The following is a 24,757-nucleotide window of genomic DNA, read 5'->3' as shown; positions in this document are numbered from 1 at the left end:
GAGTCAAGATGGCTTGAGTTCAAATTTGACCTCAGCTGTGTGGCCCTAGGTAAGTCACTTCACTGCTGCCTCAGTTTCCTCAACTGTAAAATAGGGATAATAATAGCACCTACTTCCCAGGGTTGTTGTGAGGATAAAATTAGATAATATATGTAAAGTGATTGGCACATTGTTGTTCGGGTATTCAGTCCTGTTTGAATCTTCATAATACTGTCCATCAAAGCATAACCAATACTGTCCATGGAGTTTTCTTGGCAAAGATACTACAGTGGTTTGCCATTTCCTTCTCCAATGGAGGAGGCACGTAGTAGGCACTTAATAAAATGGTTATTTTGGGGGCAGCTAGGTGGTGTAGTGAATAGAGCACTGGCCCTGGAGTCAAGAGGACCTGAGTTCAAATCCGGCCTCAGACACTTAACACTTACTAGCTATGTGACCTTGGGCAAGTAACTTAACCCTAATTGCCTTGCCTTCCCCCTCCAAAAAAATAATAAATGCTTATTTCCTTCTCCTTTCCCTTTCCCTCTTCCTTGAAGCCACACTCAACCATCACCTATTGCATGAAATCTTTCCTGATCCCCCCAATGCTAGTGGCCTCCCTCTTTTCCAAACTCCCTCTGTATAACTACTCTGTGTCTATCACTTGGTATTTATACTGCATATACTTATATGGATACTTGCCTCTCCCATTAGAATGCAAGCTCATTATGAGTAGGAATTGTGTGTCTTTTTTTTTTTCATTTGTTTCCCCAACACCCAGCCCGGAGCCTAGCACCAATTTGGCTCTAATAAATGCTTTTTGTTTAATTGGTTGCTGAATGGAAGGCCAGCTCCACACACCTTAAACTTCATCTTACCTCATGCTGATGCCCCTTCCTTGGCAGGGTCTCTTCCATATTCTCTCTGGCTCCACATGATAACCTGAGCAAAGAGAGGGCACTGGCTGCTGGTACGTAAGCCCATGCTTTGTGTAAGGCTTCTTTCTCTCTTTCAGCAAGAGAACAGGGCCCAGTGATCCTGACTTTCCCTTCTATGAAACAATAATCATACTGTACTGTTATTTTAGCGTCACAGACTTGTTCTAGCTCTCCTTTGTCTTTTCATCATAAATCAATTGCCACAGAGAAGACAGTGGGAACAACTGTTTGTGGTTAGAGGAAAAGCTTGCATTTCTATAATGAAAGTGTTCTCTCCCTCTCTAAATTTGTTGAGAGCTCCTGGATCTTTCTTTTGCCCCCATTCTTCCATATCATATATTACACTTACATGTGTCATATTCCCCTCTACCAATATTCCCCAACATTCCTCTAATAATAAATCCAATATTCTTCTAGCAAAATTCCCCAAACTAACAATTTGATTAATAATTCAATAATTACAAGATCCTTTGCAAACCTTCTCTCAATTGATTCTCAAAACAACCTTGCCTCCAAGTCAAAAAGCATTTATTGTTTACTACCTGCCAAGCACTGTGCCAAGCCAAACGCAAGCAAAAAGAAAGACAAGGCCTGCCCTCAAGGACCTTACATTCTAACTGGGGAAAGACAACACATAAAAGTGGAGCTGTTGTTCATCCTTCATTTTTGAAGAGGACCAATGACATTATGGGTGATGTCTTGACTTGATGGCAAATTGGATATAAGTGATGCAGAGTTGCACAAAGTCATCAGCCTCACCCACTTCCTGAGTCACAAAAGTCCAGTGGCAGGACAAAAGTCAAGACATCTGCAGATGCAGTGGATGACCTTGGCTCTTCAATGGTTCATCAAACTCTAAGTCCTCCACTGCTCCTGCTGGAAGGATGGGGGATGAGTGGGAGACTGGAACAAAAAGTACCTGGTCAGGGGGTGGCTAGGTGGCACAGTGAATAGAGCACTGACCTTGGAGTCAGGAAGATCTGAGTTCAAATCTGACCTCAGACACTTAACACTAACTAGCCGTATGACCTCGGGCAAGTCACTTAACCCCAATTGCCCTGCCTTCCCCCCTCCAAAAGGCAAAAAACAAACAAAAAAAGTACCTAGTCAAGAGCATGATGGAGAAAGAATTTCAGAGACTCAGGAGAAGAACCCCGAGAGGATTAAAGAGTGAACATGGCCAACCCAGGTACATTCCTTAAAATGCAGGTTCCAGGGAAGAACTGATTGATATTCTGGCTATCCTGTGATTCTTATTATCCTTATCCTACAGATGATATAACTGAGGCTCAGAGAGACTCAGTCCAAGATCACACAGCAAGTATGAGAAGCGGGAGTTCAGAGTCTTTCTGAATAGAATAGGCTTCCTGCTACTAACCTAGAAGCTTAAGAGTTGTGTTGTTTTTCATTTTTGTATCTTTTTGTTTTTTGGAGGGGGGAAGGCAGGGCAATTGGGATTAAGTGACTTGCCCAAGGTCACACTGCTAGTAAGTGTTAAGTGTCTGAGGCCGCATTTGAACTCACATCCTCCTGACTACAGGGCCGGTGCTCTATTCACTGTGCTACCCAGCCACCCCTCATTTTTGTATCTTTTGTGCACAATGTGGTGCCCTAAATATAGTGGGAGCCTAATAAACCTTGGTTGAATAGAATGTAATGTTTTAAACATAGTGCTTTAATTTCATTCATACAAGTTACAGATTTGTACCCCTCCCTTACCCCCAAATCCATCCCTAATAGCAAAGCGTAAAAAAAGAGAGGGAAAAAAAAAATGCTGTGGGATAGCATCTGGGAGTTTCAAAGGTCTGGAACTATGATTCTCTCTTATTGCACAAACTGGGACCTTAGGACCAAAGATCTAGAGACAGAAAGGGATCTTTGGCACTCCTTTTATCCAAAGTTTTCATTTTACAGATAATGACAATGTAGTCCAAAGCACTTTGTATCCTCAGTTGCTTAGGGGGATTAATATGATGGTGACTTCTTGGTTTGGGAAGGGAAAAGGAAGGGATAAGGATTTACAAAGCACCTATTATCATGCCTGACACTAAGCTAAGCACTTTGTGGAATATTATTTCATTTGATTCTCACAACTCTTCTAGGTAGGTTCTGATATTGTCCCCATTTTATAGTTGAGGAAACTGAGGCAGAATTTAGTGACTTTTCCAGGGTCACACAGATAGTAAGTGTCTGAGCCTGATTTGAACTCAAGTCTTACTAACTCCTCATGCTCTACCCCCTCAGCCACCTATCTGCTTCCAAGAGAAGTTAAAACTTTCTTTACACCCTTGTGTTCTAAATTCATCAGTGATTGCTCTATCCTAGCCTTAGGTACAAAGACTTTCATTTTTTCGGCTTAGTGGGTGCAAGTCAATTTTTAATCATGAAAATTTAAAAAAATTTCATTTTTTCTTAAATAATGACTTCATAGTAGATTTCACATAGTAGGTACTCAATACATGTTTATTGATCGATTGACATAGAGGGCACTTAGTAAATACCTTTTGAAGCAAAATGAAGGGAAAAGAAGAAATGGAAAAAAAGAAAAAAAATGCTTAGGGACATAGCTAGAACCCTCAGATATGTAAAGGGAAGATTCTAATGTATTGATTTGTGAAATTTACTTTTATGTTAGAAATTCATGTCAATAATTGAAACTGAGAACTGCAAGCCTAAGCAAGCAGAAGTGCCTTTAAATTAGATTTTCATGTTAGAAACAAATGGCCATCTCAAGCTCAATCCAATTCAATTGTTTCTTGGTTCTCTGTCTGTAGTAGCCTTATTTAGTATATGTTATGAAATATGTATAATTAAGATTGATTTTTCTGGAATTAAATATCTCATAACTTCTTTTATTGGATTTATAAGTTTTAATTTTACTGATAAAATGGTTATTTGCAAAAGTAAATTAAATGAGATAGTTTCTATAGCCAGGTGAATTATTAAAGTATTTATAAATAATAGAAGAAAATCTAAGTACTACAGTCTGTGCATCATGGGAGGCAGTAAAGAAGTCAATGAGGCTACGGATCCATTTGAGTATAAATAATGGAAGGAAAGGAGGAAAGTACTTAGCGAACTAGAAAGTGCTACGTACATAATAGAGTTAGCATTTATACAGTGCTTTCTGATTGGCAAAATACGTTACAGAAATTATCTCATTTGATCTTCACAACAACACTGGGAGATGTTCAGTTACCATTCCCATTTTCAGTGTTGTTTTTGGGTTGTTTTTCAATCATGTCCAACTCTTTGTGACCTCATTTGGGGTTTTCTTGACAGATACTGAAATTGTTGAGGTTTAAGGTTTAAGGGTGCTCGAGACACCAAAATACCAACAAGCCAGATCCTGCCGAATGAATTTGACTAAAGTCTTCTCTCAGTCAAAGTAAAGCAAAGTTTATTAAAGGTTCGCCATAATGGGTACACTCTTAAGGAGCCTAGTTATCAGTGAAGCTTGTATTGGACAAGCGGGCCAGAATACAGACACAGGGTCTGTGCTAGATAATTCTCTTGGCCATCTTGAGGAGGCAAGATGGAGCTTATGTACAGAAAGATTATGGGAGGGTTCCAGGGGTTGTCTAGAGGAGGAGTTTGGGGAGGTTCTTGAGGAGGAGTCAAATGAGGTCAGACTCCAGGAATGAGACTAAGGCTACCTGGAGATGACTGACAACGGAGGGCTAGGTTAGTTTAAGGGTAACAGATTTGGGTCTAGTGATAAAGAAAGGCTTACTGGACTCAGGCAAATTCCTTATCAAGTGGAAAGATTCCAGGAGAGTTCAAGGGGGTTCCCAGAGCTTATACCCCATCAGAATGGTTTGCTATTTCCTTCTCTGGTTCATTTTACAGATGAGGAAACTGAGGCAAACAGGGTTAAGTGACTTACTCAGAGTCATACAGTTTGTAAGTGTCTGAGGGTGGATTTTGAGTCTTCCTGACTCCAGGGCCAGCACTCAGTGCATGGTGGAGCCATCTATCTGCCCCATCCCCATTTTACAGATTAAGGAAACAGTCTGAGAGATTGTGATTTGCTGAGAATTACACAGCTAGTTAGGCTTGGGGGCATGATTCCTATTCAGGTTTTCCTGACTACTCTAAGCCTAGCAATTTATCTACTGTATCACCTAACTGCCATATAAGCTATTATTATTCATACATACATATATATGTAGGCCCACAATACCTGTATGTACATGTATGTGATCACATATGCATATATGTGTGTTTAAATATACATACAAAATATACACAGAAACATGTATAAGTGTCCACATAGATACATTCTGAGAGAGTATCAGCATAAAGGATCAGTTTTAGAATTATGAAGGATGGGGTTCAAATAGCAATCCACAGTTAAAGAGAAGAGGGGGGAAACTAATAATAAAAATTAGCATTTCCCTTTTTAAAAAAACATTATCTATTGTTATATTGTATTTTTAATTATCATGTTAAACATTTCAAAATTACATTTTTATATTTTAAAATTTAACTTTTGTTTTCAATTCCAAATTCTCTCCTTCCCTTCAACTTCCCTCCCAGACATTGAGAAGGTAAGATATATGATACCCATACATATGAAGTCATGAAAAACATATTTCTGTATTAACTATGTTTAAAAGAAAAAGAAAGAAATAAAACTATGCTTCAGTTTGCACTCAGTCCATTTGCTGTCTACCTGGAAATGGGTAGCATGTTTCATCATGAGTCCTTTGAAATTGTGGTGGGCCATTGTGTTGAACAGAGTTACTAAGGCTTTCAAATTTAATTATTTTTATAACATTGCTGTTACTGTGTAGATTGTTCTCCTGGTTCTCACTTTGCTTTGCATCAGTTCTTATAAGACTTCCTAGGTTTTTCTAAAACCATCCCTTTCATCATTTCTTGGAGCACATCATAATATTCCATCACATTCATGTCCCATGACTTATTCAGCCATTTCCCAAATGATAGGAATCTTCTCAGTTTCCAATTCTTTGCTGCCACAAAAAGATCTGCTATAAATGTTTCTGTATGTGTGTCTTTTCCTTTGTCTTTGATCAGTAGTGGTATTGTTGAGTTAAAGGGTACACACATCAGAACTAGTATATCCTAATCAAGCACCATGATTCAAATCTTAGAGTGTCCCCAGCAGGGAGAAAGATCAGAAGAGTTCTATGGTAAGGAAAATCACCCAATCCTGGAGATGAGAATAGGAAGACAGGAGACCTGTGTTCTGATTCTAGCTCTATAACCAATTCATGCTGGACATAAAGGGCAAATGATTTTCCTTCAGTTCTCTCTAGGTCTGATTTTCCTTATCTGTAGATTAATGACTTCTTAGGTCTCCTCCAACTTCTATAATCTGTGGGTGCCTGGCATGGTACATCAGGGATAGGGAGCCCTATTTGGAGGGCATACATAAAGGAAAAACAGTGGGGAAATATATGCTGTTGGTATTCACCCTTGTACACTGTTCTGACAGTTTCCAATCTAAATGTAAGGGGGGCTTCCATCCCTAGCCTAATCAATCAATCTATCAACATAATAAGCTTAATATTAAGGAATTTTCTCATAATTTTATCACAATGTGAGAACAAACCCTCAAAGGACTTTTGGCCATTGGGTGAGAGGAAGATGATGCCACAAAGGGAGGATCTTGTGATTGGTTGAGAAGATCAAGTCTTGAGTTCTGTATAAAACAAAAGAACATTTAGTTCTGTAGTGAGCTTTGAAAAAGAGGTGGAACAATTTAGTGGTAAAGGACTCAGGTTTAGATGAAGTCTCACTTGGATGGTGGTGGTGGTGGTGGTCAGGGAAGAAGGAAGTTAGGATAGAGTTCTTTCCATACTACTCATTAATATTTTTTTATTGTAAAGAGTAAGCCAGGGGCAGCCAGGTAGCACAGCGAGTAAGAGCACCGGCTCCAGTCAGGACGACCTGGAGATTGAATCTTGGGCTCAGACACTTAGCACCCACCCAGAAACACCTGGCCGTGTAACCTTGAGCAAGTTACTTAACCCCAATTGCTTAGGGGCAGCCAGGTGGCTCAGCGAGTAAGAGCATCGGCTCCAGTGTCAGGATGACCTGGATCAAATCTGGGCTCAGATACTCAGCACCACACCCAGAAATAACTGGCCGTGTAACCTTGAGCAAGTTACTTAATCCCGATTGCTTTAAAAAAGAGTAAGCCAGTAGGAAAGACAGCATACAGCTGGTGGACAGAAAGACACCAACCAAAGGCAACTTCTTGAGAAAATTAGAGACTCTATCTCTCTCCTACCTTCTCTCTTGAAGGTGATAAGTCTTAGGGCTGAACTTTAGGGAATGGCAGTTGCCTTGTCTCCCACCTAGCCATGGATGCTCTCAAACCCATGGCCACATTGTGTTTATTATTTCCTGAGCATAGGCAATCTCACAACTTCCAGAAACATAATTAACCAGGTAATATTGTATGAATTACAAAATATTGGAAGTTCTAGAGATATATCAACCTTGGGTAACAGTATGCAAGGAAGCCACATTAAGGGATGTCATCATCTGAATCAGGAATTGAGAGACATATTGGATGCAAATTCAAGACACCAAGGAAAAGCAACTTCAGGGAGCATGAGAAATTGGGGCAGAGAGAATGGTCATCCATGGGCTTTGACAAGGGCACCAACTCTCAGAACCCAGAAAAGAGCTGCAGCTAAGGGGAACTTCCTGCAGATTTTAGAAAGGTGGGAAAGTGCTTCCACTAACTGAGAGCTGGGAGGTAAGTTGGTTACTTACCACCACTGTATTTAGTTTGAACCCACTCTCCCTAGGACTTGTCTATGCCTGTTTGGAGGCAATGGGTTTTTTTTTGGGGGGGGGGCTTTTTTTTGGAGGGGGGAGGGTAGGGCAATTGGGATTAAGTGACTTGCCCAAGGTCACACGGCTAGTTTTTCTGTGTATGTGTCAAGTGTCTGAGGCTGGATCCGAACCCAGGTCCTCCTGACTCCAGGGCAGGTGCTCTACTCACCGCACCACCTAGCTGCCCTGAGGAAATGTTTTTTTGTAACTACTGTCCCCACTACTGTTTCTTAGTAAGATACATTTCAAAAAGTTAATAAGTCTGACTGATTGTCAATGGGATGTGTACCATGGAAATTCCTGAGCAATGATACTAGAAGCCCCAACCCTTCAGAACCTGAATGGAGGAGTTACACCCATCATCTGATACAGTGCCCTTTGAGGGTTTCATCTGGGATAATTTGAGGGTTTTTTTGGATTTGCAAAGACTCATTGGAAAGAAGATTCTCCACCTAGAGTTCTTGTTCCTGGATACGCTAATTTGCAGGGATCTTACTAGAGAAAAATTAGCATTTGTTCCTCTTTTGTTTTGGACTGTAATTAGTCTGTTTTATAATGTATTTCCTTACCAGTCAGACCAGTTCCCTTGAGATAACTTTTGCTTAAAAGAAAGAAAATAGGGATATTGCTTTTTGCACCACTGATCTCACAAAGTTGTTACAAGAAAAGCGCTTTGTAAACCTTAAAGAGCTACATAAATGTGAGCTAATATCACACACATGTATGTACACATGGTGCATGTATATATAATCATTAACATATATAAAATCCACATGCAAAATCCACAGGTTGTCAAATGACACAGGAAAATATACATGTAAACATGTATCTTCAAAAAACCCCCACAGACATCTTTTATAAAATAAAGATAACTTTTGCTTGTCTGATTACTTATGTACTAATATCCACTTCATTAGCATGCCTCTATGAATATGGAAGTTAATGTGAATATTGTAGATTGTGAATCCTTAAGATGATGGTGCCTAGTAGTTTGTTTGGGATCTATGAGACATCATAAAAGTTATTTTTTCTTTTAAGCAAAACCTGTACTGCTTTTCATATTTGTGATATGAATCCTGGTTACTTTTCTGAAATCCACATGGAATGTCCATAAGATAAGTTTGCTGGCTGTCCTACATGCATTGAGTAATGAAACCAAGCTGCATAATATTCTTTGAATTGCCCAATAGTTTTTTGGGTCCTTTTTGAATTAGCTTTCCTCTTACCTTGAGAAGGAATTATAAACTCCATTTGAATTGCCCTAATGTGTTAGCAGGGATCCTTTGGGAGATTGGAGGTGTCTTATGGTACAGGGACTCAGAGGAAATTTAAGTCTGGACCTGTAGTGGAGTAACCTTATTTGTGAAATGAATGACTGGAGACATTTGGTATGCCCTACATGTGAACAGATCTAGGATATGCATTTGGATTGCCCATAGTAAAGCAAATCCCAGAAGAGTTCAGTCAAGCCTAAATCTAATCCATGTGATGGGTGCCCCACAGTTCTGGGAGCTCAGAGGGACTAGACTTTCCTTTTGATATGGGAAGGCTTATTTCCTTTCTGTTTCCTTGTCTTTATTGCTTTTAGGTTGGGAGAGACATTTGAAACCAAGGGGGGTGGGTGATCTCTGAGAATTTTACAAAACAATATATCTTGTTGAGTTTTACAACTTTATACTTGGAAGTTTAGAAGAATGTTAATTTCCAGTTTGTTTGTGAATTGTGCCCAGTAGACTTTTTCTGAGACCTTGAAAAAGTACAAGGTACTAGGAAAGGAACAGTACTTGAACCTCCTCCCGAAATCACAAGAGACCTACAAATTGCTGCAGAAAACGACTTCCCAGAATGTTTAGATGCCTCTGGCTTCAGGTGAATGATTGGTTCTTCAGGCTATGACTGATCCTTGAGCTAAAAACTTCATGAGGAAGATAGGGATGGCGGAAGGAGTGATTTCATTTTTTTTCCTCTACTGTCTGGGATAGAATGGGCAACTGGGAAGCTGGAAGAGTATAGTGTAGATTATTAAAAAATAAGGCCACCCCAGGAAAAATTGGGGAACTAGCCCAACCTGTGTGGTTGTGACCTCATGTCCACCTGTTAGTGTATGGTAGAGCTACCATGAAGGGACAGAGGTGTGGAAGGCCAGCTGCCTCTGACATATGCTGGCCACATGACTGTGGGTCAATCACTTAACTTCTCAGTGTCTCAGGCAAAGTTGCAGAAGAATTTCTGATTTGCAACAGGGGATGCAGTTTCCATACTGGAAGTTTTCCATTCCACATTAATACAACAACAACATGATAAAGCTATGAAAACCATTTTTAAAAGGTAAAAATCATTTTTAAAAGATACTTAGGTAGAAGAATCCTAGAGTCAGAACTAAAAGGGGCTTCTGAGTTCATCTCCTGGGGTAGGGAACCTGTGGCCTCAAGGACACATGTGGCCCTCTAGATCCTCAAGTGCAGTCCTTTGACTGAATACAAACTTCACAGAACAAATCACTTTGATAAAAGGATTTGTTCTGCAAAACTTGGACTCAGTCAAAAGATCATACCCAAGGCCCTAGAAGGCCACAAATAGCCTTGAAGGCCTCAGATTCTCTACCCCTGATAATCCCAGGGCTTCTCTTAACCTAGGGCCTACAGACCCTTCCCCTTAACAAGGGGTCCTGGGATAAATTTCAGGGGTCTATGAACTTGAATGAGGAAAAAAAAAATACTTCTTCACTAACCTCTACCTGAAACTTAATATTTCCTCAATTATTTAAAAATTTAAAAAAAATATTACTCTAAGAAAGGGTCCATAGGCTTCACCAGACTGCAGGGACAGGGGTAGATGGGTTCATGATACAAAGTTAAGAAGTCCTGATCTAGTCCAACCCCTCCATTTTATAGATGAGGATATTGAGGCCCAGAGAGGTTAGGACCTTGTTCAAGGCCACACAGCTAATAAATGGTGGAGCTGAGACTAGAACTCAGGTCTTTTGACTCCAAGGCCCACATTTGTTCTGTTTGGCTATTCTGTCTCCTTCAGACCTGTCTGATTATATCCACAAAAAAAGGCCACAGGTTATGGAGAAGAGCCAGAGTTATGATGTCACAATACCAGACCAATCAGGGGACATACAGCTTTTAGCTTTGAGAAGAAAGGATTACTTTGAGAAGAGGTGAGGTTTCTGGGTCCTAACCTCATGTAGTGAGCCAGATACATGTAAACAGGATTTAGGAGCTGTTGTTTTCAGACCTGGGGAAAAATGTATTTGAATTTGAGTATTTAAGGGTTAGCAGAAAAAGAAGGGGCAGTTAGGGGTAATACAGGCTTGGAGTCAGGAAGACTCATCTTCCTGAGGTCAAATCTTACCAGCTGTGTGACCCTGGGCAAGTCACTTAATCCTGTTTTCCTCAGTTTGCTCATCTGTAAAACGAAATGGAGAAGGAAATGGCAAACCGCTCCAGTATATTTGCCAAGAAAGGCCCAAATTGGGGTCACAAAGACTCAGACATGACTGAAAATGACTGAACAAAGAAAACCAATGATATGTTTGCTTTTATGTGTGAAGTTTGATTTTTGTGGCCGTTTGTTATTATCTGTTTAGATAATTTATTTTAGGGTGTGTTCTAATAAAAAGAATTTCCTTTTGTCATTGTCCTGACTTATAGTACATATTACATTACCGCTATCATATATATATATATTTTGTATACACACACATAGGTGTATATATGTATATACACATGTGTATACATATATATCTGTGTATATATATTTCTGTGTGTATATGTGTACGTTTGTATATCTGTGTATGTATGTATATATATCTGTGTTTGTATGGGTATATATGTGTGTATACATATATCTTGTATGTATGTGTGTATACATATATATATATATATGTACATGAAGATGACACTGTAGATTTGCCCTCTGGATGTTAAGATACAGGACTGGACTTATAATTTCATGAGTAAATGGAATTCCTATGTAAGGAAACTCTCTCTACCAATGTAGGTTAGCAACTTCTCTACAATTTATAAACTCCAATGACGGCTAACTTTGGATTCTTGTGACAAGCCCTGGTTCATCAATGTTAAATAAGATAGTTTCTCTCTGTCTGAGTGGTTCTTGTGAACAGGTGGGGGCAGTCCCAAATTTGAAGAGTTAGTGGTTCTAAAACAGTTGGGTGAAATGTAGGGCAGGAAGATGGTTAAATAAGACTCCCCCAGGGTCACACAGCTAGGATGGGTCATTGGAAGGGACCTTAGTGGTCGTCTAATTCAACCTTCTCATTTTATAAGTAAGGCCAACGGAGGTTAAGTGACTCATCCAAGGTCATATAGGTATTAAGTATCAGAAGCAGGATTGTACCCAGGTCCTCTATCTTCAGGGCTAGGGCTTCCAGGCTGGATTTCTGTCTATTAGGTCATGCTGTCTCTTGTATTATTAGTGTGTATGCCACCTGGAATTGTATAAATCCATCCACACCCTTTTTTAGCCTGAGTTCTCTTGGGATGAATGGAATGGAATTCTGACTGGCCAGGATTGGGATGCTGTGTAGGCCAAGGTGAAGTTCACTGATTTATACTTGGATGAAAACTATCACGTTGGCTTTATTACCTCTCTAATGAGCTAGTGTAACGTCCTCATCCTCCCTTAGCATTCCTTCCACCCCCCCAAAAAATCAGGCTGTTGGGTTTGATTACCTCTGATCACCTTTGGGTAGGACCACTACAGTGTAATTAGATAAGAAAATCAGCCGACAATTATTTAAGTATTTACTATGTGCAGGGCACTGTGTTAAGCACTGAAAATACAAAGAAAGACTAAAATATGATCCCTCTACTCTAGGAACTCACATGCTAAGTGAGGGAGAAGAGAGGATTGATTGGCTTAGCAAGGATTGGGGTTAGATTTAATAAATCCTTGGTACTTGGAGGTGCAGAACTTTCTAACTCAAGATACTATCTATGTATAGCAATTGAAATAATTCAATAAAAATACTGACTTTAAAATATACTATTTTACCTAGGTGACTTTTTAAAAGCGCTTTGTCCAGTGATTTTAATATTCTTTGTTCACATCGCTCCCCCTAGTGGAAGATACATGCTTTTGCAATTTTTGTTACTCAACTCTCAGGATTTAATTCAAAACATTTCCTATACTGTGCTAGGTTGGGTATATAAAGATGAAAAAAAAAACATGCAAAGTCTATGCTCTCAAGGAGATTACATTTTGTTGATGTAATTATCTCCATGGAACACAAATCTCCTCTGACATACAAAATTGTGAAGTTACCCAGTAAGGGATAACTTTGGATTTTTGTGATGAGCCCTGGTTCATCAGTATTTAAATGAGAAAGTTTCTCTGGGTCTGAGTGGTTCTTGTTAACAGGTGGGGGCAGCCCCAAATTTGAAGAGTTAGTGGTTTCTGAAATATTTGGGTGAAGTATAGTCATGAGCAGTGCATATGCAAATGCATATTTGACTTGGATATATATATATATATATGTGTGTGTGTGTGTGTGTGTGTGTGTGTATACATATGACCTGATTTGAGGTACTCTTCTGATTAATCCCAACTCCAACTTCATCCAAGTCTGCTGCCAACAAAGATTCTGATACAAGTATTTATACCATAATGTGAATTGAAGTTAATGTCATCTCTCAGCTGTGATGCCTTTCAAACTTTGTCACTAATTGTAGCATTGTTTTAGTCTTGGTTAAACAAATTTCTGCAGGATCATATGTTTAGATCTCTGAGGCCATCTTTTTGAGCTGCCAGTTGGTTGGGGAGAGCTGGTTCAAATGTGAAAGAATTCATTTAGACCTTCTCTTTTAGCCAGTGGGAGCCTTTTATTTTACATGAAAATGCATCATAAGCCTCCTTAGCAAGAAAGTTGAGACCCCGATATTTGGGGGAATTGTGCTTATACAGAGATGTTCAGGATGATGATGTGATTTTTAGAGTTTCTTATGGCAGTTGGAGATTTAGGGACAGGATAAGTATAAACAAGAGGAGGAAGGTGGTTGATTGCAAGATAAGCAAAAGTTGTCATGACACAGGATGATGGAGAAGATGAATAACAGTAAAGGGAACCTAGGATAAGGGGGACAAAAGCAATTCAAGTTGTATGTTATTTCAAGATAAGGGGAAAAGGGCATTAAGACACCCTCAAGCTACAGGATGGGCTACTCAATGATCCTCGAATCCCCTAAGGGGGCATGGGAAAGTAACCCTTACTATTAACCCTTAGGGCACCGTTTGTAGCCACTTTAATCTTTATTCACAAGCAAGGAAATGAAGGCCCCAAGACTTGCTCAAGGTCACACAAGGACTAAGTATCAGAGCTGGGATTTGAATTCAGGTCCTGTGACTCCAAGTTCTGTGTTTTTTCTGTTGTACTATGCTGCCTAGCTGGCCGCAATGTATTTGGGGCATGGCCCCTAAAATAACATCATCTTGGTGGCTCCCTTATAAGGTTGGCCCTGGTTGTAAGTTTGAAATAAAAACAAAAGAATCAACTTTTGTGTAGTGTAGGTAGAAGTATATCTATTTAAAGGTAGAAGTCAGGTATTTTTAAAATTTCTTTAGTTCTTCTCCCAAAGAACTTGTTTAAAAAAAAAAAAAGCTTGTATCACTGTTTGCATATGAAAGCATGGTCAAAATTCTATGCCTAGCATCTAAAGCTCTCAATAACTGGGCTATACCTTCTTAATTTTCTTTTCTTTTCTTTTTCTTTTTTGCTTTTTGGAGGGGGGAAGGCAGGGCAGTTGGGGTTAGGGGACTTGCCCAAGGTCACTTGGCTAGTGAGTGTTAAGTGTCTGAGGCTAGATTTGAACTCAGGTCCTCCTGACTTCAGGGCCAGTGTTCTATTCACTGAACCACCTAGCCGACCCGTGGGCTATGCCTTCTTTATTCAGTTTTATTATTTATTTTATTCTCACTACTCTAAATCACATTTTCTTTACAGTTTCTGCTTCTTTTGTTGTCCCCCAAATTAACCATGCTTATTGGTATCTCTGATCATGTTGCTGTTTTCACCTAGAGTGTCCTTGATACCTAACTGAACATATCTTTTAAGAAAAATTAATTCAATCTATTTTATTTTCATGTTACAACATAACCTTTAAGGTTTCATTTTAAGCTCTACCTGGTCCATAAGACCTTCCTCAGGAATTCTCCCCTAATCTGATATCTGCCCTTTCTGATTTCCCATAGTATCTGATAACTGCATCATTCATTCTGAACCTTGGTATTTCTATTGTCTTCTAACTGGTTTTTGTACATATGTATCATGTCTTTCCAATGATTGTAGCTCAAGATCTGGGACAAAGTAATATGGTTTTTGTTATCAATAACAGGAACAGGAACAAAACAGATGCTTAATAAATAATAATTAAATAGCACTGTGCTCATTGGGTGGTCTCACAAGGGGCATATTTGACCATGGGTAAGTCACTTAACTTTAGTGCCATAAGTTAGAGATGAATTTCTGATCTGTACCAGTGGATGGAATTCTCACATCAGGAGTTCTTCACATTGATGGAATCTCAGGCCCAGAACTGCCCTCTTCCCCCTCCAAACAAAATCATAGGCAGATTTTGGAAAATGATCCATTACTCTACTCATATGTAAATCTGCCCTTCTCCAAAAGGATCCAAATGTAAAAAAATATTTATAGTAGCTCTTTTTGTAGGGGCCCCAAATTAGAAATTACAGGGATGCTCTTCAATAGAGGAATAAATGAAAAAAAATTATGGTGTATTAAGTAAGGAATTATAGTATAATTATATAAGAAATGATAATGGGGATTGTTTGAGAAAACCCTAGGAAGGCTTGTAAGAACAGATTCTGAGTGAAGTGAGCAGAACCAAGAGAACAATTTATATCATAACAACAATGACAATGAAAGACTTAAGAACTCTGATCAGTGCAGAGACCAGCATGATTTCGGGGGGCAATGATAACAAATCCACCACTGCTGACTCTGTGGAACTCCTCATTTGTCATATCCTGAAAATAGGCTTTGCAGATGGCATCGCTCTATCCCTGCATCCTGCGTGATTATTCTGTTTCACTATTTTCCTTGTGGGTCACCATTTTGAGACATCAATCATAACAGATGCAAATATTTTTGCCCTGATGTCATTTTGGAGCGGGCTCAAGACAGAGCCATTTGTTAAATGTTCAACGTAAGCATTTATACCTTGGAAATCAACAAATGTTAGGCATCTGGGCTTGATTTATTGTTTTGTTGATTATCTAGTCTTAAGAAAGTGATGAGGGGGGCGGAACCAAGATGGTGGCATAGAAGCAGGAAAACTCTGTGTGCTTCCCCCACAACCACCTCAAATACCTATAAAATATGACTTTAAACAAACTTTAGAGCTATAGAACCCACAAAGTGACAGAGAGAAACAAATCTCCCACTGAAGGCAGCCCGGCAGGCAGACAGGAAGGGTCCACTGCAGGTGCTGGGAGCAGAGCCCAACCCCACCATGAGTCCACAGTTTTAGCCTCAGGGCGACCCCAACCAGTGTGACTGGAGGGACTTCCGAGAGAGTGGATCACCAGCAGCTGTGACGGTTTCCAGAATTATCAACCCATAAATGATGAAGACAAAGTGAGAAATCAGTGTGGACTTTGGGAATAAGGGGTCCGGGAGTGTGATCTGGCCTCTGCCCCTTGGAGGGAGAAGAGGCTGAGGCCTGGCAACTGCTTTAGAGCTCCTGGCCTGCAGATTGTAGGGGGACCAAGCGACCATTCTGAGGGGTAATGGCGCTTGCTTTAACCTGCTTGGATCTGGATTGCTGTCTAGGATGGAGGTCCTGGGGTGTGTGACCAGGTGCCAGAGACTGTGGAGGCTTCAGAGAGGGCACCCAACTAATAGCTCTGGCAGCTGCAAAAAACCCAGCAATTTGGGACAAAGCTCTCCTCTCTGGAAGCAGATTCTACTGTGGAAAATCAAGTAATTAGTAGCAACATGAGCAAGCAAAGGAAGCAAAGCAAGCACAGCAATCCAACTTTAGATTGCTATTTTGGGGACAAAAAAGATCAAAGCATGGAACAGGAGGAAGACAATGAAATCTGCACCAAAACCTTCCAAGAAAAATATGAGCTGGTTATAGGCCATAGAGGAGCTTAAGAAGGATTTTGAAAACCAAACAAGAGAAGTGGAGGAAAAATTGGTAAGAGAAATGAGAATGATGCAAGAAAATCATGAAAAGAGAGTCAACAACCTGATTGAAGAAAATAACACCTTAAAAAATAGACTAACTCAAATGGCAAAAGAGGCTCAAAAAGGCAATGAGAAGAAGAATGCCTTAAAAAGCCAAATTTGCCAGATGGAAAAAGAATCTCAAAAGCTCACTGAAGAGAATAATTTCTTCAAGAATTAGATTGGAGCAAATAGAAGCTAGTTACTTTATGAGGAATCAAGATACTATTAAACAGATCCAAACAAATGAAAAAAAATAGAAGGCAATGTGAAATATCTAATTGGAAAAACCACTGACCTGGAAAATAGAGCCAGGAGAGATAATTTAAAAATTATTGGACTACCTGAAAGCCATGATCAAGAAAAGAATCTAGAAATCATTCTTCAAGAAATTCTCAAGGAAAATTGCCCTGATGTTTTAGAACCAGAGAATAAAACAGAGGTTGAAAGAATCCACCAATCACCTCTTGAAAAAGATCCCAAAAAGAAAACTCCTAGGAATCTTATAGCCATGTTCTGGAGTTCCCAGATCAAGGAGAAAATATTACAAACAGCCAAGAAGAAACAACTTGAATATTGTGGAAACACAATCAGGATAACACAGGATCTGGCAGCTTCTACATTGAGTGATCAAAGTGCTTGGAATATGATATTCTGGAGGTCAAAGGAACTGGGATTAAAACCAAGAATCACCTACCCAGCAAAACTGAGTATCATATTTCAGGGGAAAATATGGTCATTCAATGAAATAGAGAATTTTCAAGCATTCTTGATGAAAAAACCAGAGTCGCATAGAAAATTTGGCATTCAGATACAAGAAGTAAGAGAAGCATGAGAAGGTAAACAGAGAAAATAAATCATAAGGAACTTATCAAAGTTGAACTGTTAACATTCCTACATGGAAAAACGATAATTGTAACTTATGAAACTTTTCTCAGTATGAGAATAGTTGAAGGGAATATAAATATGTATATATATATATGTGTGTGTGTGTGTGTACATACATATATATGTCTATATAGGAGGGTATATGGGTGCATGAATATATATGTGTGTGTATATATGTGTACAGGTGTATATATATAGACAGAGGGCACAGGACCAATTGAATAGGAAGGGATGATATTTAAAAGGTGAAATTAAGAGGAGAGAAGGAATATAATGAGAGGAGATGGGGAGAGACAGAATGGGGTAAATTATCTCATATAAAAGAGGCAAGGAAAAACTGTTACAATGGAGAGGAAGAACAGGAAGGCAAAAGGGAATGGGTCAACCTTACTCTCATTGAACTTGGCTTAGGAAGGGAACGACATACATATTAAATAGGGTATCTCACCCTACAGGAGAGTAGGGGGGAAGGGGATGAGAGGGGGGATGATGGAGGGGAGGGCAGGTGGGGGGGGAGGGTAGTTAGAAGCACACACTTTTGAAAAGGGACAGGGTCAAAGTAGAGAATAGAACAAGGTGGGTGGCAGGATAGGATGGAGGGAAATATAGTTAGTCTTTTACAATATATCCATTACAGAAATGTTTAGCATAGCTACACATGTATAGCCTATATTGAATTGCTCATTTTCCCAGTAAGGGTGGGTGACTAGGGAGGAAGGGAAGGAATCTGGAATTCAAAGTTTTAAAACCACATGTTAAAAAAAAATATTTTTATTATTATTTTACATGCAACTGGGAAATAATATATACAGGCACTGGGGTATGGAGATCCATCTTGCCCTACCGGAAAGTTGGAGGGGGGAAGAGGAGGATATAGAAGAGAGCAGATTGGGGGGGTATACAGTGGGATCAATGTTTTGGGGGGGTTGGGTGGGAGAAAGAGGGGGAGAAAATTTGTAACTCAAAATCTTGTGGAAATAAATGATATAAACTAAAAATAATCATAAAATTTAATTTTAAAAAAGTAATAAACATTTACTGAGACCCCAGCTTAATATACATTTTTATGTATTTGTGTGCCTATATTTAATTCAGGGAAGATGTTGCCAGCTTTAAAGTCAGGAAGACCCTGATTCAAATCCTGTCTTAACCACTTACTAGTGGTATGACCCTGGGCTAGTCTTTTAACCTCTATCAGCCTCAGTAAAGTGGAGATAATAATAGCACCTCCCTCCTTGGGGTTGTTGTGAGGATCAAGTGAAATAATCTATGTAAAATTCTTTGCAGCTAGGTGGAGAAGTGGATAGGGCACTGATCTGGAAGATTCATTTTCTTGAGTTAAATTCTGACCTCAGATACTTACCAGCTGTATGACCCTGGGCAAATCACTGTTTGCCTCAGTTCCTCATTGTAAAATGAACTGAAGAAAGAAATGCCAAATCACTCCATGTCTTTGCCATGAAATTAGAAAATGTCTTCACCCTAGAAAGTTGGTCTCTTAGTGTGTTGTCAAATTTCCTGCTCATCTAGTAGCCTTTGTATCTACTAATGGACTCCTTTTAATATTATTTTTTCCTTAGATTTCAACCTCCCACAGAATCCTCTGAAAACTTTACTCCAGTTGGGCTCCATGAGACATATAAATGTGGCCTTCTACCATATCTTTCCTTGGTAAGAATAAGGACTGATCTTCCCAAATTCCCAAGAACTTCTGCGCATGTGACATTAGCAACAGGTCTGGTTCCGGATGTTGTTAGTGTTTTAATAGCCCCTGATGGCATAAAACCCTAGCTAGATTCCATTTGTAAGAATGCCTCTTTCTGGAACTTCTGGTGACACTTAGGGGAATGTGGTAAATCTTTATTCACAATAATCTGATTTGCTTTTCCCTCAGAATGTTCTTTGTCACTTTCAAGGTACTATGTCTTATTTAGATGATAAGATCATCTGGCTAAAGTGGGAAGGGACCTTGGAGGTCATTTAGTCCAATTTCTCATTTTAGAGAACTCACAAGGTCATATATTTGACATACAGGTAGTGTCTGAAGGTTGATTAAAAAAACGATAGTTCTCTTTCACTTATAACATGCTGTCTCCAAAAAAAAAGAGAGAGAGAAATAAACCCATTCTTGAGTTGAAAAGTCCATGCATGGCCACTAGAGATCTTAAGTAACAGGTTTATTCTTGAAACATTTTTGTACCACATTAAAAAACAAAAAACAAAAAATGTACTTTAAATGCACCAAGGGATTTTACTTCTTAAAGTTATTCTAATAATAATCTCATAATTTATCTGTTTTATAAATTTGGATTTTTATCTATCAGTTTTTCTTCAACTGAGGCACACCTGTATAACAGTCAGTAGTATTATGGCCATGGAAGTGGTCAGATTAAGTCCAGGTGCTTGTGGATACATAAAAAACATAGTGTGATTTAATTCAGCTTTGGAAATAGTTTTCAAAAATTACCAAGCCCACAAAAATTGTATAGGTTCCAAAGATTGCATTCATCTTAAGTATTATTACTGTCTCACTGGATCGATTTCCCTGTACACTGCATTCTATTGGTACCTTGTCACAAGGATCTGAGTACAGTATATAAGCTCGGTTTCTATTGTCTAAACTGGTCGATATTGTACTATTTTTATATGTGAAATTAAAATTTCACTAGTATATGTCTGTCTGATTCCCCCAAAACACTACTACTTAAAAAATGTCCTCATTCTCATTTACCTCCTGCACTGGAATGTGCCCAAGCTGGCTACAAGAATTCACTAATTCAACAAGGATTTCAGAGATTCATCTGAAGTAGTGTGGTAATTAGACCTAGGAGCCTGGGAGACTGGAGTGCAGTCTCGCCACTGGCTATGTGACCCAGTCACTTAACTTCTCAATGCTCTAGGCAACTCTCTAAGAGTGAAATTCTATGAATTGACCAGAAGCCTCCAACTTGCTTGGACATAAAAGTTTTCTTGCTTGGGAGTTCCTTGAAGTAATGAAATTATAGGTTTAATCTCTATCCTATGTATTCAGCACTGGGTAAGAAAGACACTTTCATCTTCAGTGAAGTGGCAATGGGAATTCCTCAGGATGTTCTGCCTTTTTTTTCCCCCCTGTAGCATCATCTAAGATGCTAAGTATGGTTTCATACTTAGAACATCTTCCTCCTTTCACCTACTGAATTCCTGTCTTATTTCTTGAGCTCCACCTCAATCTTTTTCAAAAAGTTTTCTTAGGTTCTCTCTACACTTCATATGTACTTTATCTTGAACCTTTCAAAGGCAAGGATCATGCATTATATGTTATAGTTATCCAGTTTTGTGTCTTTTCTTACATAAGACAGGAATCATGTCTTGTCTAACCTTTTTAATTCCCTACAGTGTCTTGTACAGTGTTCCATATACAGGATATACTTATTAAATCTTTACTGATTAGTTCATGTAGGGAACATCAATTCACATAGGAAAAAAAAGACCAAGGTCTTACTGTAGATTATAAACTCAAGATGTGTTGGAAGCTTTGCTTAAGTAAAGGGAGGCCTAGATTTGGAATTGGAGAAAAGGGGTTCCAATATTGGCTCAGTTACATGCTACACACAAGCAAATCTAAATTAAACTCATCTTCAGTGAAGAGACAATGGGAATTCTTCAGGACATTCCGCCTTTTTTTTCCCCTGTAGTATCATCTACCACATATTTTCCATATTAGAAGATGAGTCTTCCTGACTCCAGAGTCAGCATTCTTGCTGACGTGTTGTGTTGGTCCTTTGTTTTCCAAGAGGACTGTGACATCAGGGAAATGATGACATGACTTGCAGCTGACTTAGATTTGAGGGCTGTGCAAGGTCACCAGCCTCATTTTCTCCTCCAGTCATCTGGGTCCAGTGGCCAGATATTCATCCAGATGACTGGAGATGGTCCAGGATGCAATGGGAGACCCAGACCCTTTTACACTAAGCCTTTTCAGATTCTTACTTTAAGTGAGGAAACTCCCGGATTAGTGAATTGGCCTCTTAAAGAAGTGGGTCAATGGACCGATTCTTTAATTAAAAACAAACAAACAAACAACAAAAAACAACAACCCTCAGGGTTGCTGGCCAAAAGAGAAACAGTCACTGCAGACACTCACTCTGAGCTAGGAGGGCCCAAACAATTGTCATTAAGTGGGTCACAGACCTGCCCCAAGGGGGAAATACAGCTAGTCTTTTACATTCTGGCTTCCTTTGTTCACAAAAACCAAAACTCCTATTCTATCCCTCTTGCTTCTGCTGCAGGTTTTCCATACCTTCCTTTTCCACAGTTGGGGATACTTCCAATGCCTTAGACACACCCTTGCCATAACTTCACTATTTCTGAAAAGACTTTGTGCAGCCCTAGAAGGGAAGGAGGAGAGAAAGTTTATTCTGATGTCTTAACAGCTCACTCCCTTTTCCTCTCCACAAACACCCTTAGGCACATTCTTCCCTGATACCTAGGATCTCACCTCTGCATACTCCTGTATTCTTCCCACAGGGCTCCTCTCAGTAAATCACATCTAGATGAGCCTGGTTCCATGATGTAGCTGTGGACTATGGATTCAGGGCATGAACTCACAAAAACATTGCCTCAGATTAGGTTTTATTATACAGAATTTTGAGGAAATTAGGGTTGAAATAAGCCTGTCCTGGTAATACCATTACCTTTACCATGAACATTTCCTTTCTATGGGAAAATGTTGAGTTCAGGTAAATTGGGTACTGCCTATACTGGTGAGAGGGATAATTTTAGAAAGAATGTGGAGAATGTAATCCCAGGTTGGCACGCTCCAAAGCCTAAAAAAGTGAACAGGTGATAAAATTATAAGGGACAACTAGAAGCAAGAAAGCAAGTTTAGGCCTTATAGACAAAATCAAATAGAGTTTAGTTGGTGTGCTTGATTAAGTGACCCTTACAGTAAAGGTAATGTGGTCAAGAGGTAAATAGAACTACTATAAATTTGTTTGGGATTGACTAGGACCCCCCAAAAAAGACTAAAAAGGAAAAAAAATGACAAGAAGTGATCTGACAAGTGCTTCTGAAATGTATGAGGAGAATAAGGACAGACTTAAGGGCAGGGGGCAGAATCAAGATGGCAGAATGGGAGGAAGCATTAGAGTCTAGCTGTCTTCTCACACCTCTTCAACGAAGGTCTAGAGAATACATGAGACTGAGTTCTTACTGGAAAACTGAGATATCATAGTAAGTCATTTTTTCAGTCCGGGGTAGCTTAGGGAGACAGTTAAAGAGGTCAGTGGACTTTGGAGAGGGGGTTTGGCTGCCATGGTGTGCAGCATTCCAGCACTGGGGGACTGAGAGAGGATTAAGACAGGACACCATGAAGAGAAATCAGAGTGTCCTTGAGCGTGTGCTGAGTGCAAAAACTGGTAGCATTTGGCTATTCTGACACCCAGTGCTGGGTCACCTATCCAGGACAAAGAGGAGCTGTTGCAAGGATTGGCACTAGCTTTAACTGAACATGGAACAAATTCCAGGAAGCAAATTTGACTCTGATCCTAGCAGCAGAGTTCAGTTTCCAGAACCAAAGGGGAGCTGGGCATTCAGTACCTTTGAACACATAGAGCCTCTAAATGTGTCAATACAGGCTGAATGTAGCAGCAGTCTGTGGAAACTGCCAACCAGAAACAAGTCAATAGACCCAGACCTAGGCCAGGAACTTGCAGAACTCAGGCCATTGAGCATACCTCTCTCTCTATCTCCCCACCTTGGTAGCACCAAAAGCTCATAGGCCCTTCACCAGAGCTGTGAAAGCAACAGGACATAAGATGGAAACTCAGGCCAAACATCACTCTATCCCCAGAAGTATTCAGAGTCCAGCATGAAGTCTAAACAAAAGTCTAAAGTTAAGAAGTAGGCTGGAAAATGAGCACACAAAATAAGAGCTTTGTATAAAGAGCTAGTATGTTGACAGGGAAGCTCAAGACATAAACACAAAAGAGAATAATATTAAAATATCTACAAGCAGAGCCTCAAAGAAAAATGCAGTTTGGACACAAGTCCAACAAGAATCATAAAAGAGTTAAAGAAAGAGATAAGAAAAAAGAACAAAAATGATTTTATTATTTTTTCTTTTTTTTTGGTTTTTATTAATTTGTTTACTTTTAGTTTATAAGAAAAAATAATTTTAAAAACCAAATGAGAACAGTAAAGAATGGGACAAGAGGCAAAAGCTATGAAAACAGAATGAACAGCTTGATAAATAAGATATAAAACCCTTACCAAAAAAAAAACTCCTTGAAAATTAGAATCAGCAATTTTCTGAGGAATATTAATATTAATATCAATAGTCACATGAAAAAATTCTCTAAGTAATTAATAGAGAAATGCAAATTAAGACAACCCTGAAGTACCACCTGGCACCTATCAGATGGGCTAAATTGACAAAAAAGGAAATTAACAGATGCTGGAGGGGATGTGAATAGGTAATGCATTGTTTGTGAAGCTATGAACTGGTCCAGCTATTCTGGAGGACAATTTGGAACTATGCCCAAAAGGCTATAAAAGCGGGCATATGCTTTGATACAACAATGCTCCCACTAGTGCTATACTTCTAGTTTCCCTTCATCATTTCTTATATGACAATTGTTATACTTAAGTCGTAATGGAAGAAAAGATGAAGGGAACGGTTTCAGAAAAACATGGGAAGACTTGTATGAAATTATGCAAAATGAAGTGAGAAGAACCAGGATTATTAAATTTGAAAGACTTAATAACTCTGATCACCACAATGAACCACCCCAATTCCAAAAGACTCATGCTGAAACACGCTACCCACTTTCAGAGAGAGAGAGAGACAGAGAGAGAGAGAGACAGAGACAGAGACAGAGACAGAGAGAGATAGAGATAGATAGATAGAGAGAGAGAGAGAGAGAGAGAGAGAGAGAGAGAGAGA

General features: G+C 39.3%; 2 protein-coding genes across 3 annotated transcripts in view; one reads left to right on the top strand and one right to left on the bottom strand.

Moving 5' to 3' along the window:
* PAPSS1 (3'-phosphoadenosine 5'-phosphosulfate synthase 1) overlaps window positions 1-24,757 on the top strand; it is a 524,017-nt gene that overhangs the window by 369,504 nt on the left and 129,756 nt on the right. The window contains exon 2 of one of the 2 annotated variants that reach the window (XM_069094871.1): window positions 19,413-19,503. The exons of the other annotated variant lie outside the window; for it this stretch is intronic. Within the exon in view, the coding sequence (XP_068950972.1) occupies window positions 19,413-19,503 (91 nt within the window). The remainder of the gene's footprint in view (window positions 1-19,412; window positions 19,504-24,757) is intronic. 2 annotated transcript variants of the gene reach the window in all.
* Window positions 1-24,757, bottom strand: part of SGMS2 (sphingomyelin synthase 2) — a 230,334-nt gene that overhangs the window by 202,444 nt on the left and 3,133 nt on the right. The window lies entirely within an intron of this gene.

This window comes from Petaurus breviceps, unplaced genomic scaffold, assembly GCF_028583685.1.
Source record: "Petaurus breviceps papuanus isolate PSGF00001 unplaced genomic scaffold, PetGlider_PUasm1.0 126, whole genome shotgun sequence".
Classification (NCBI taxonomy): Eukaryota; Metazoa; Chordata; class Mammalia; order Diprotodontia; family Petauridae; genus Petaurus; species Petaurus breviceps.
The sequence above is the reverse complement of the archived record's forward strand: the minus strand, read 5'-3'. Positions and strand labels throughout refer to the sequence as shown.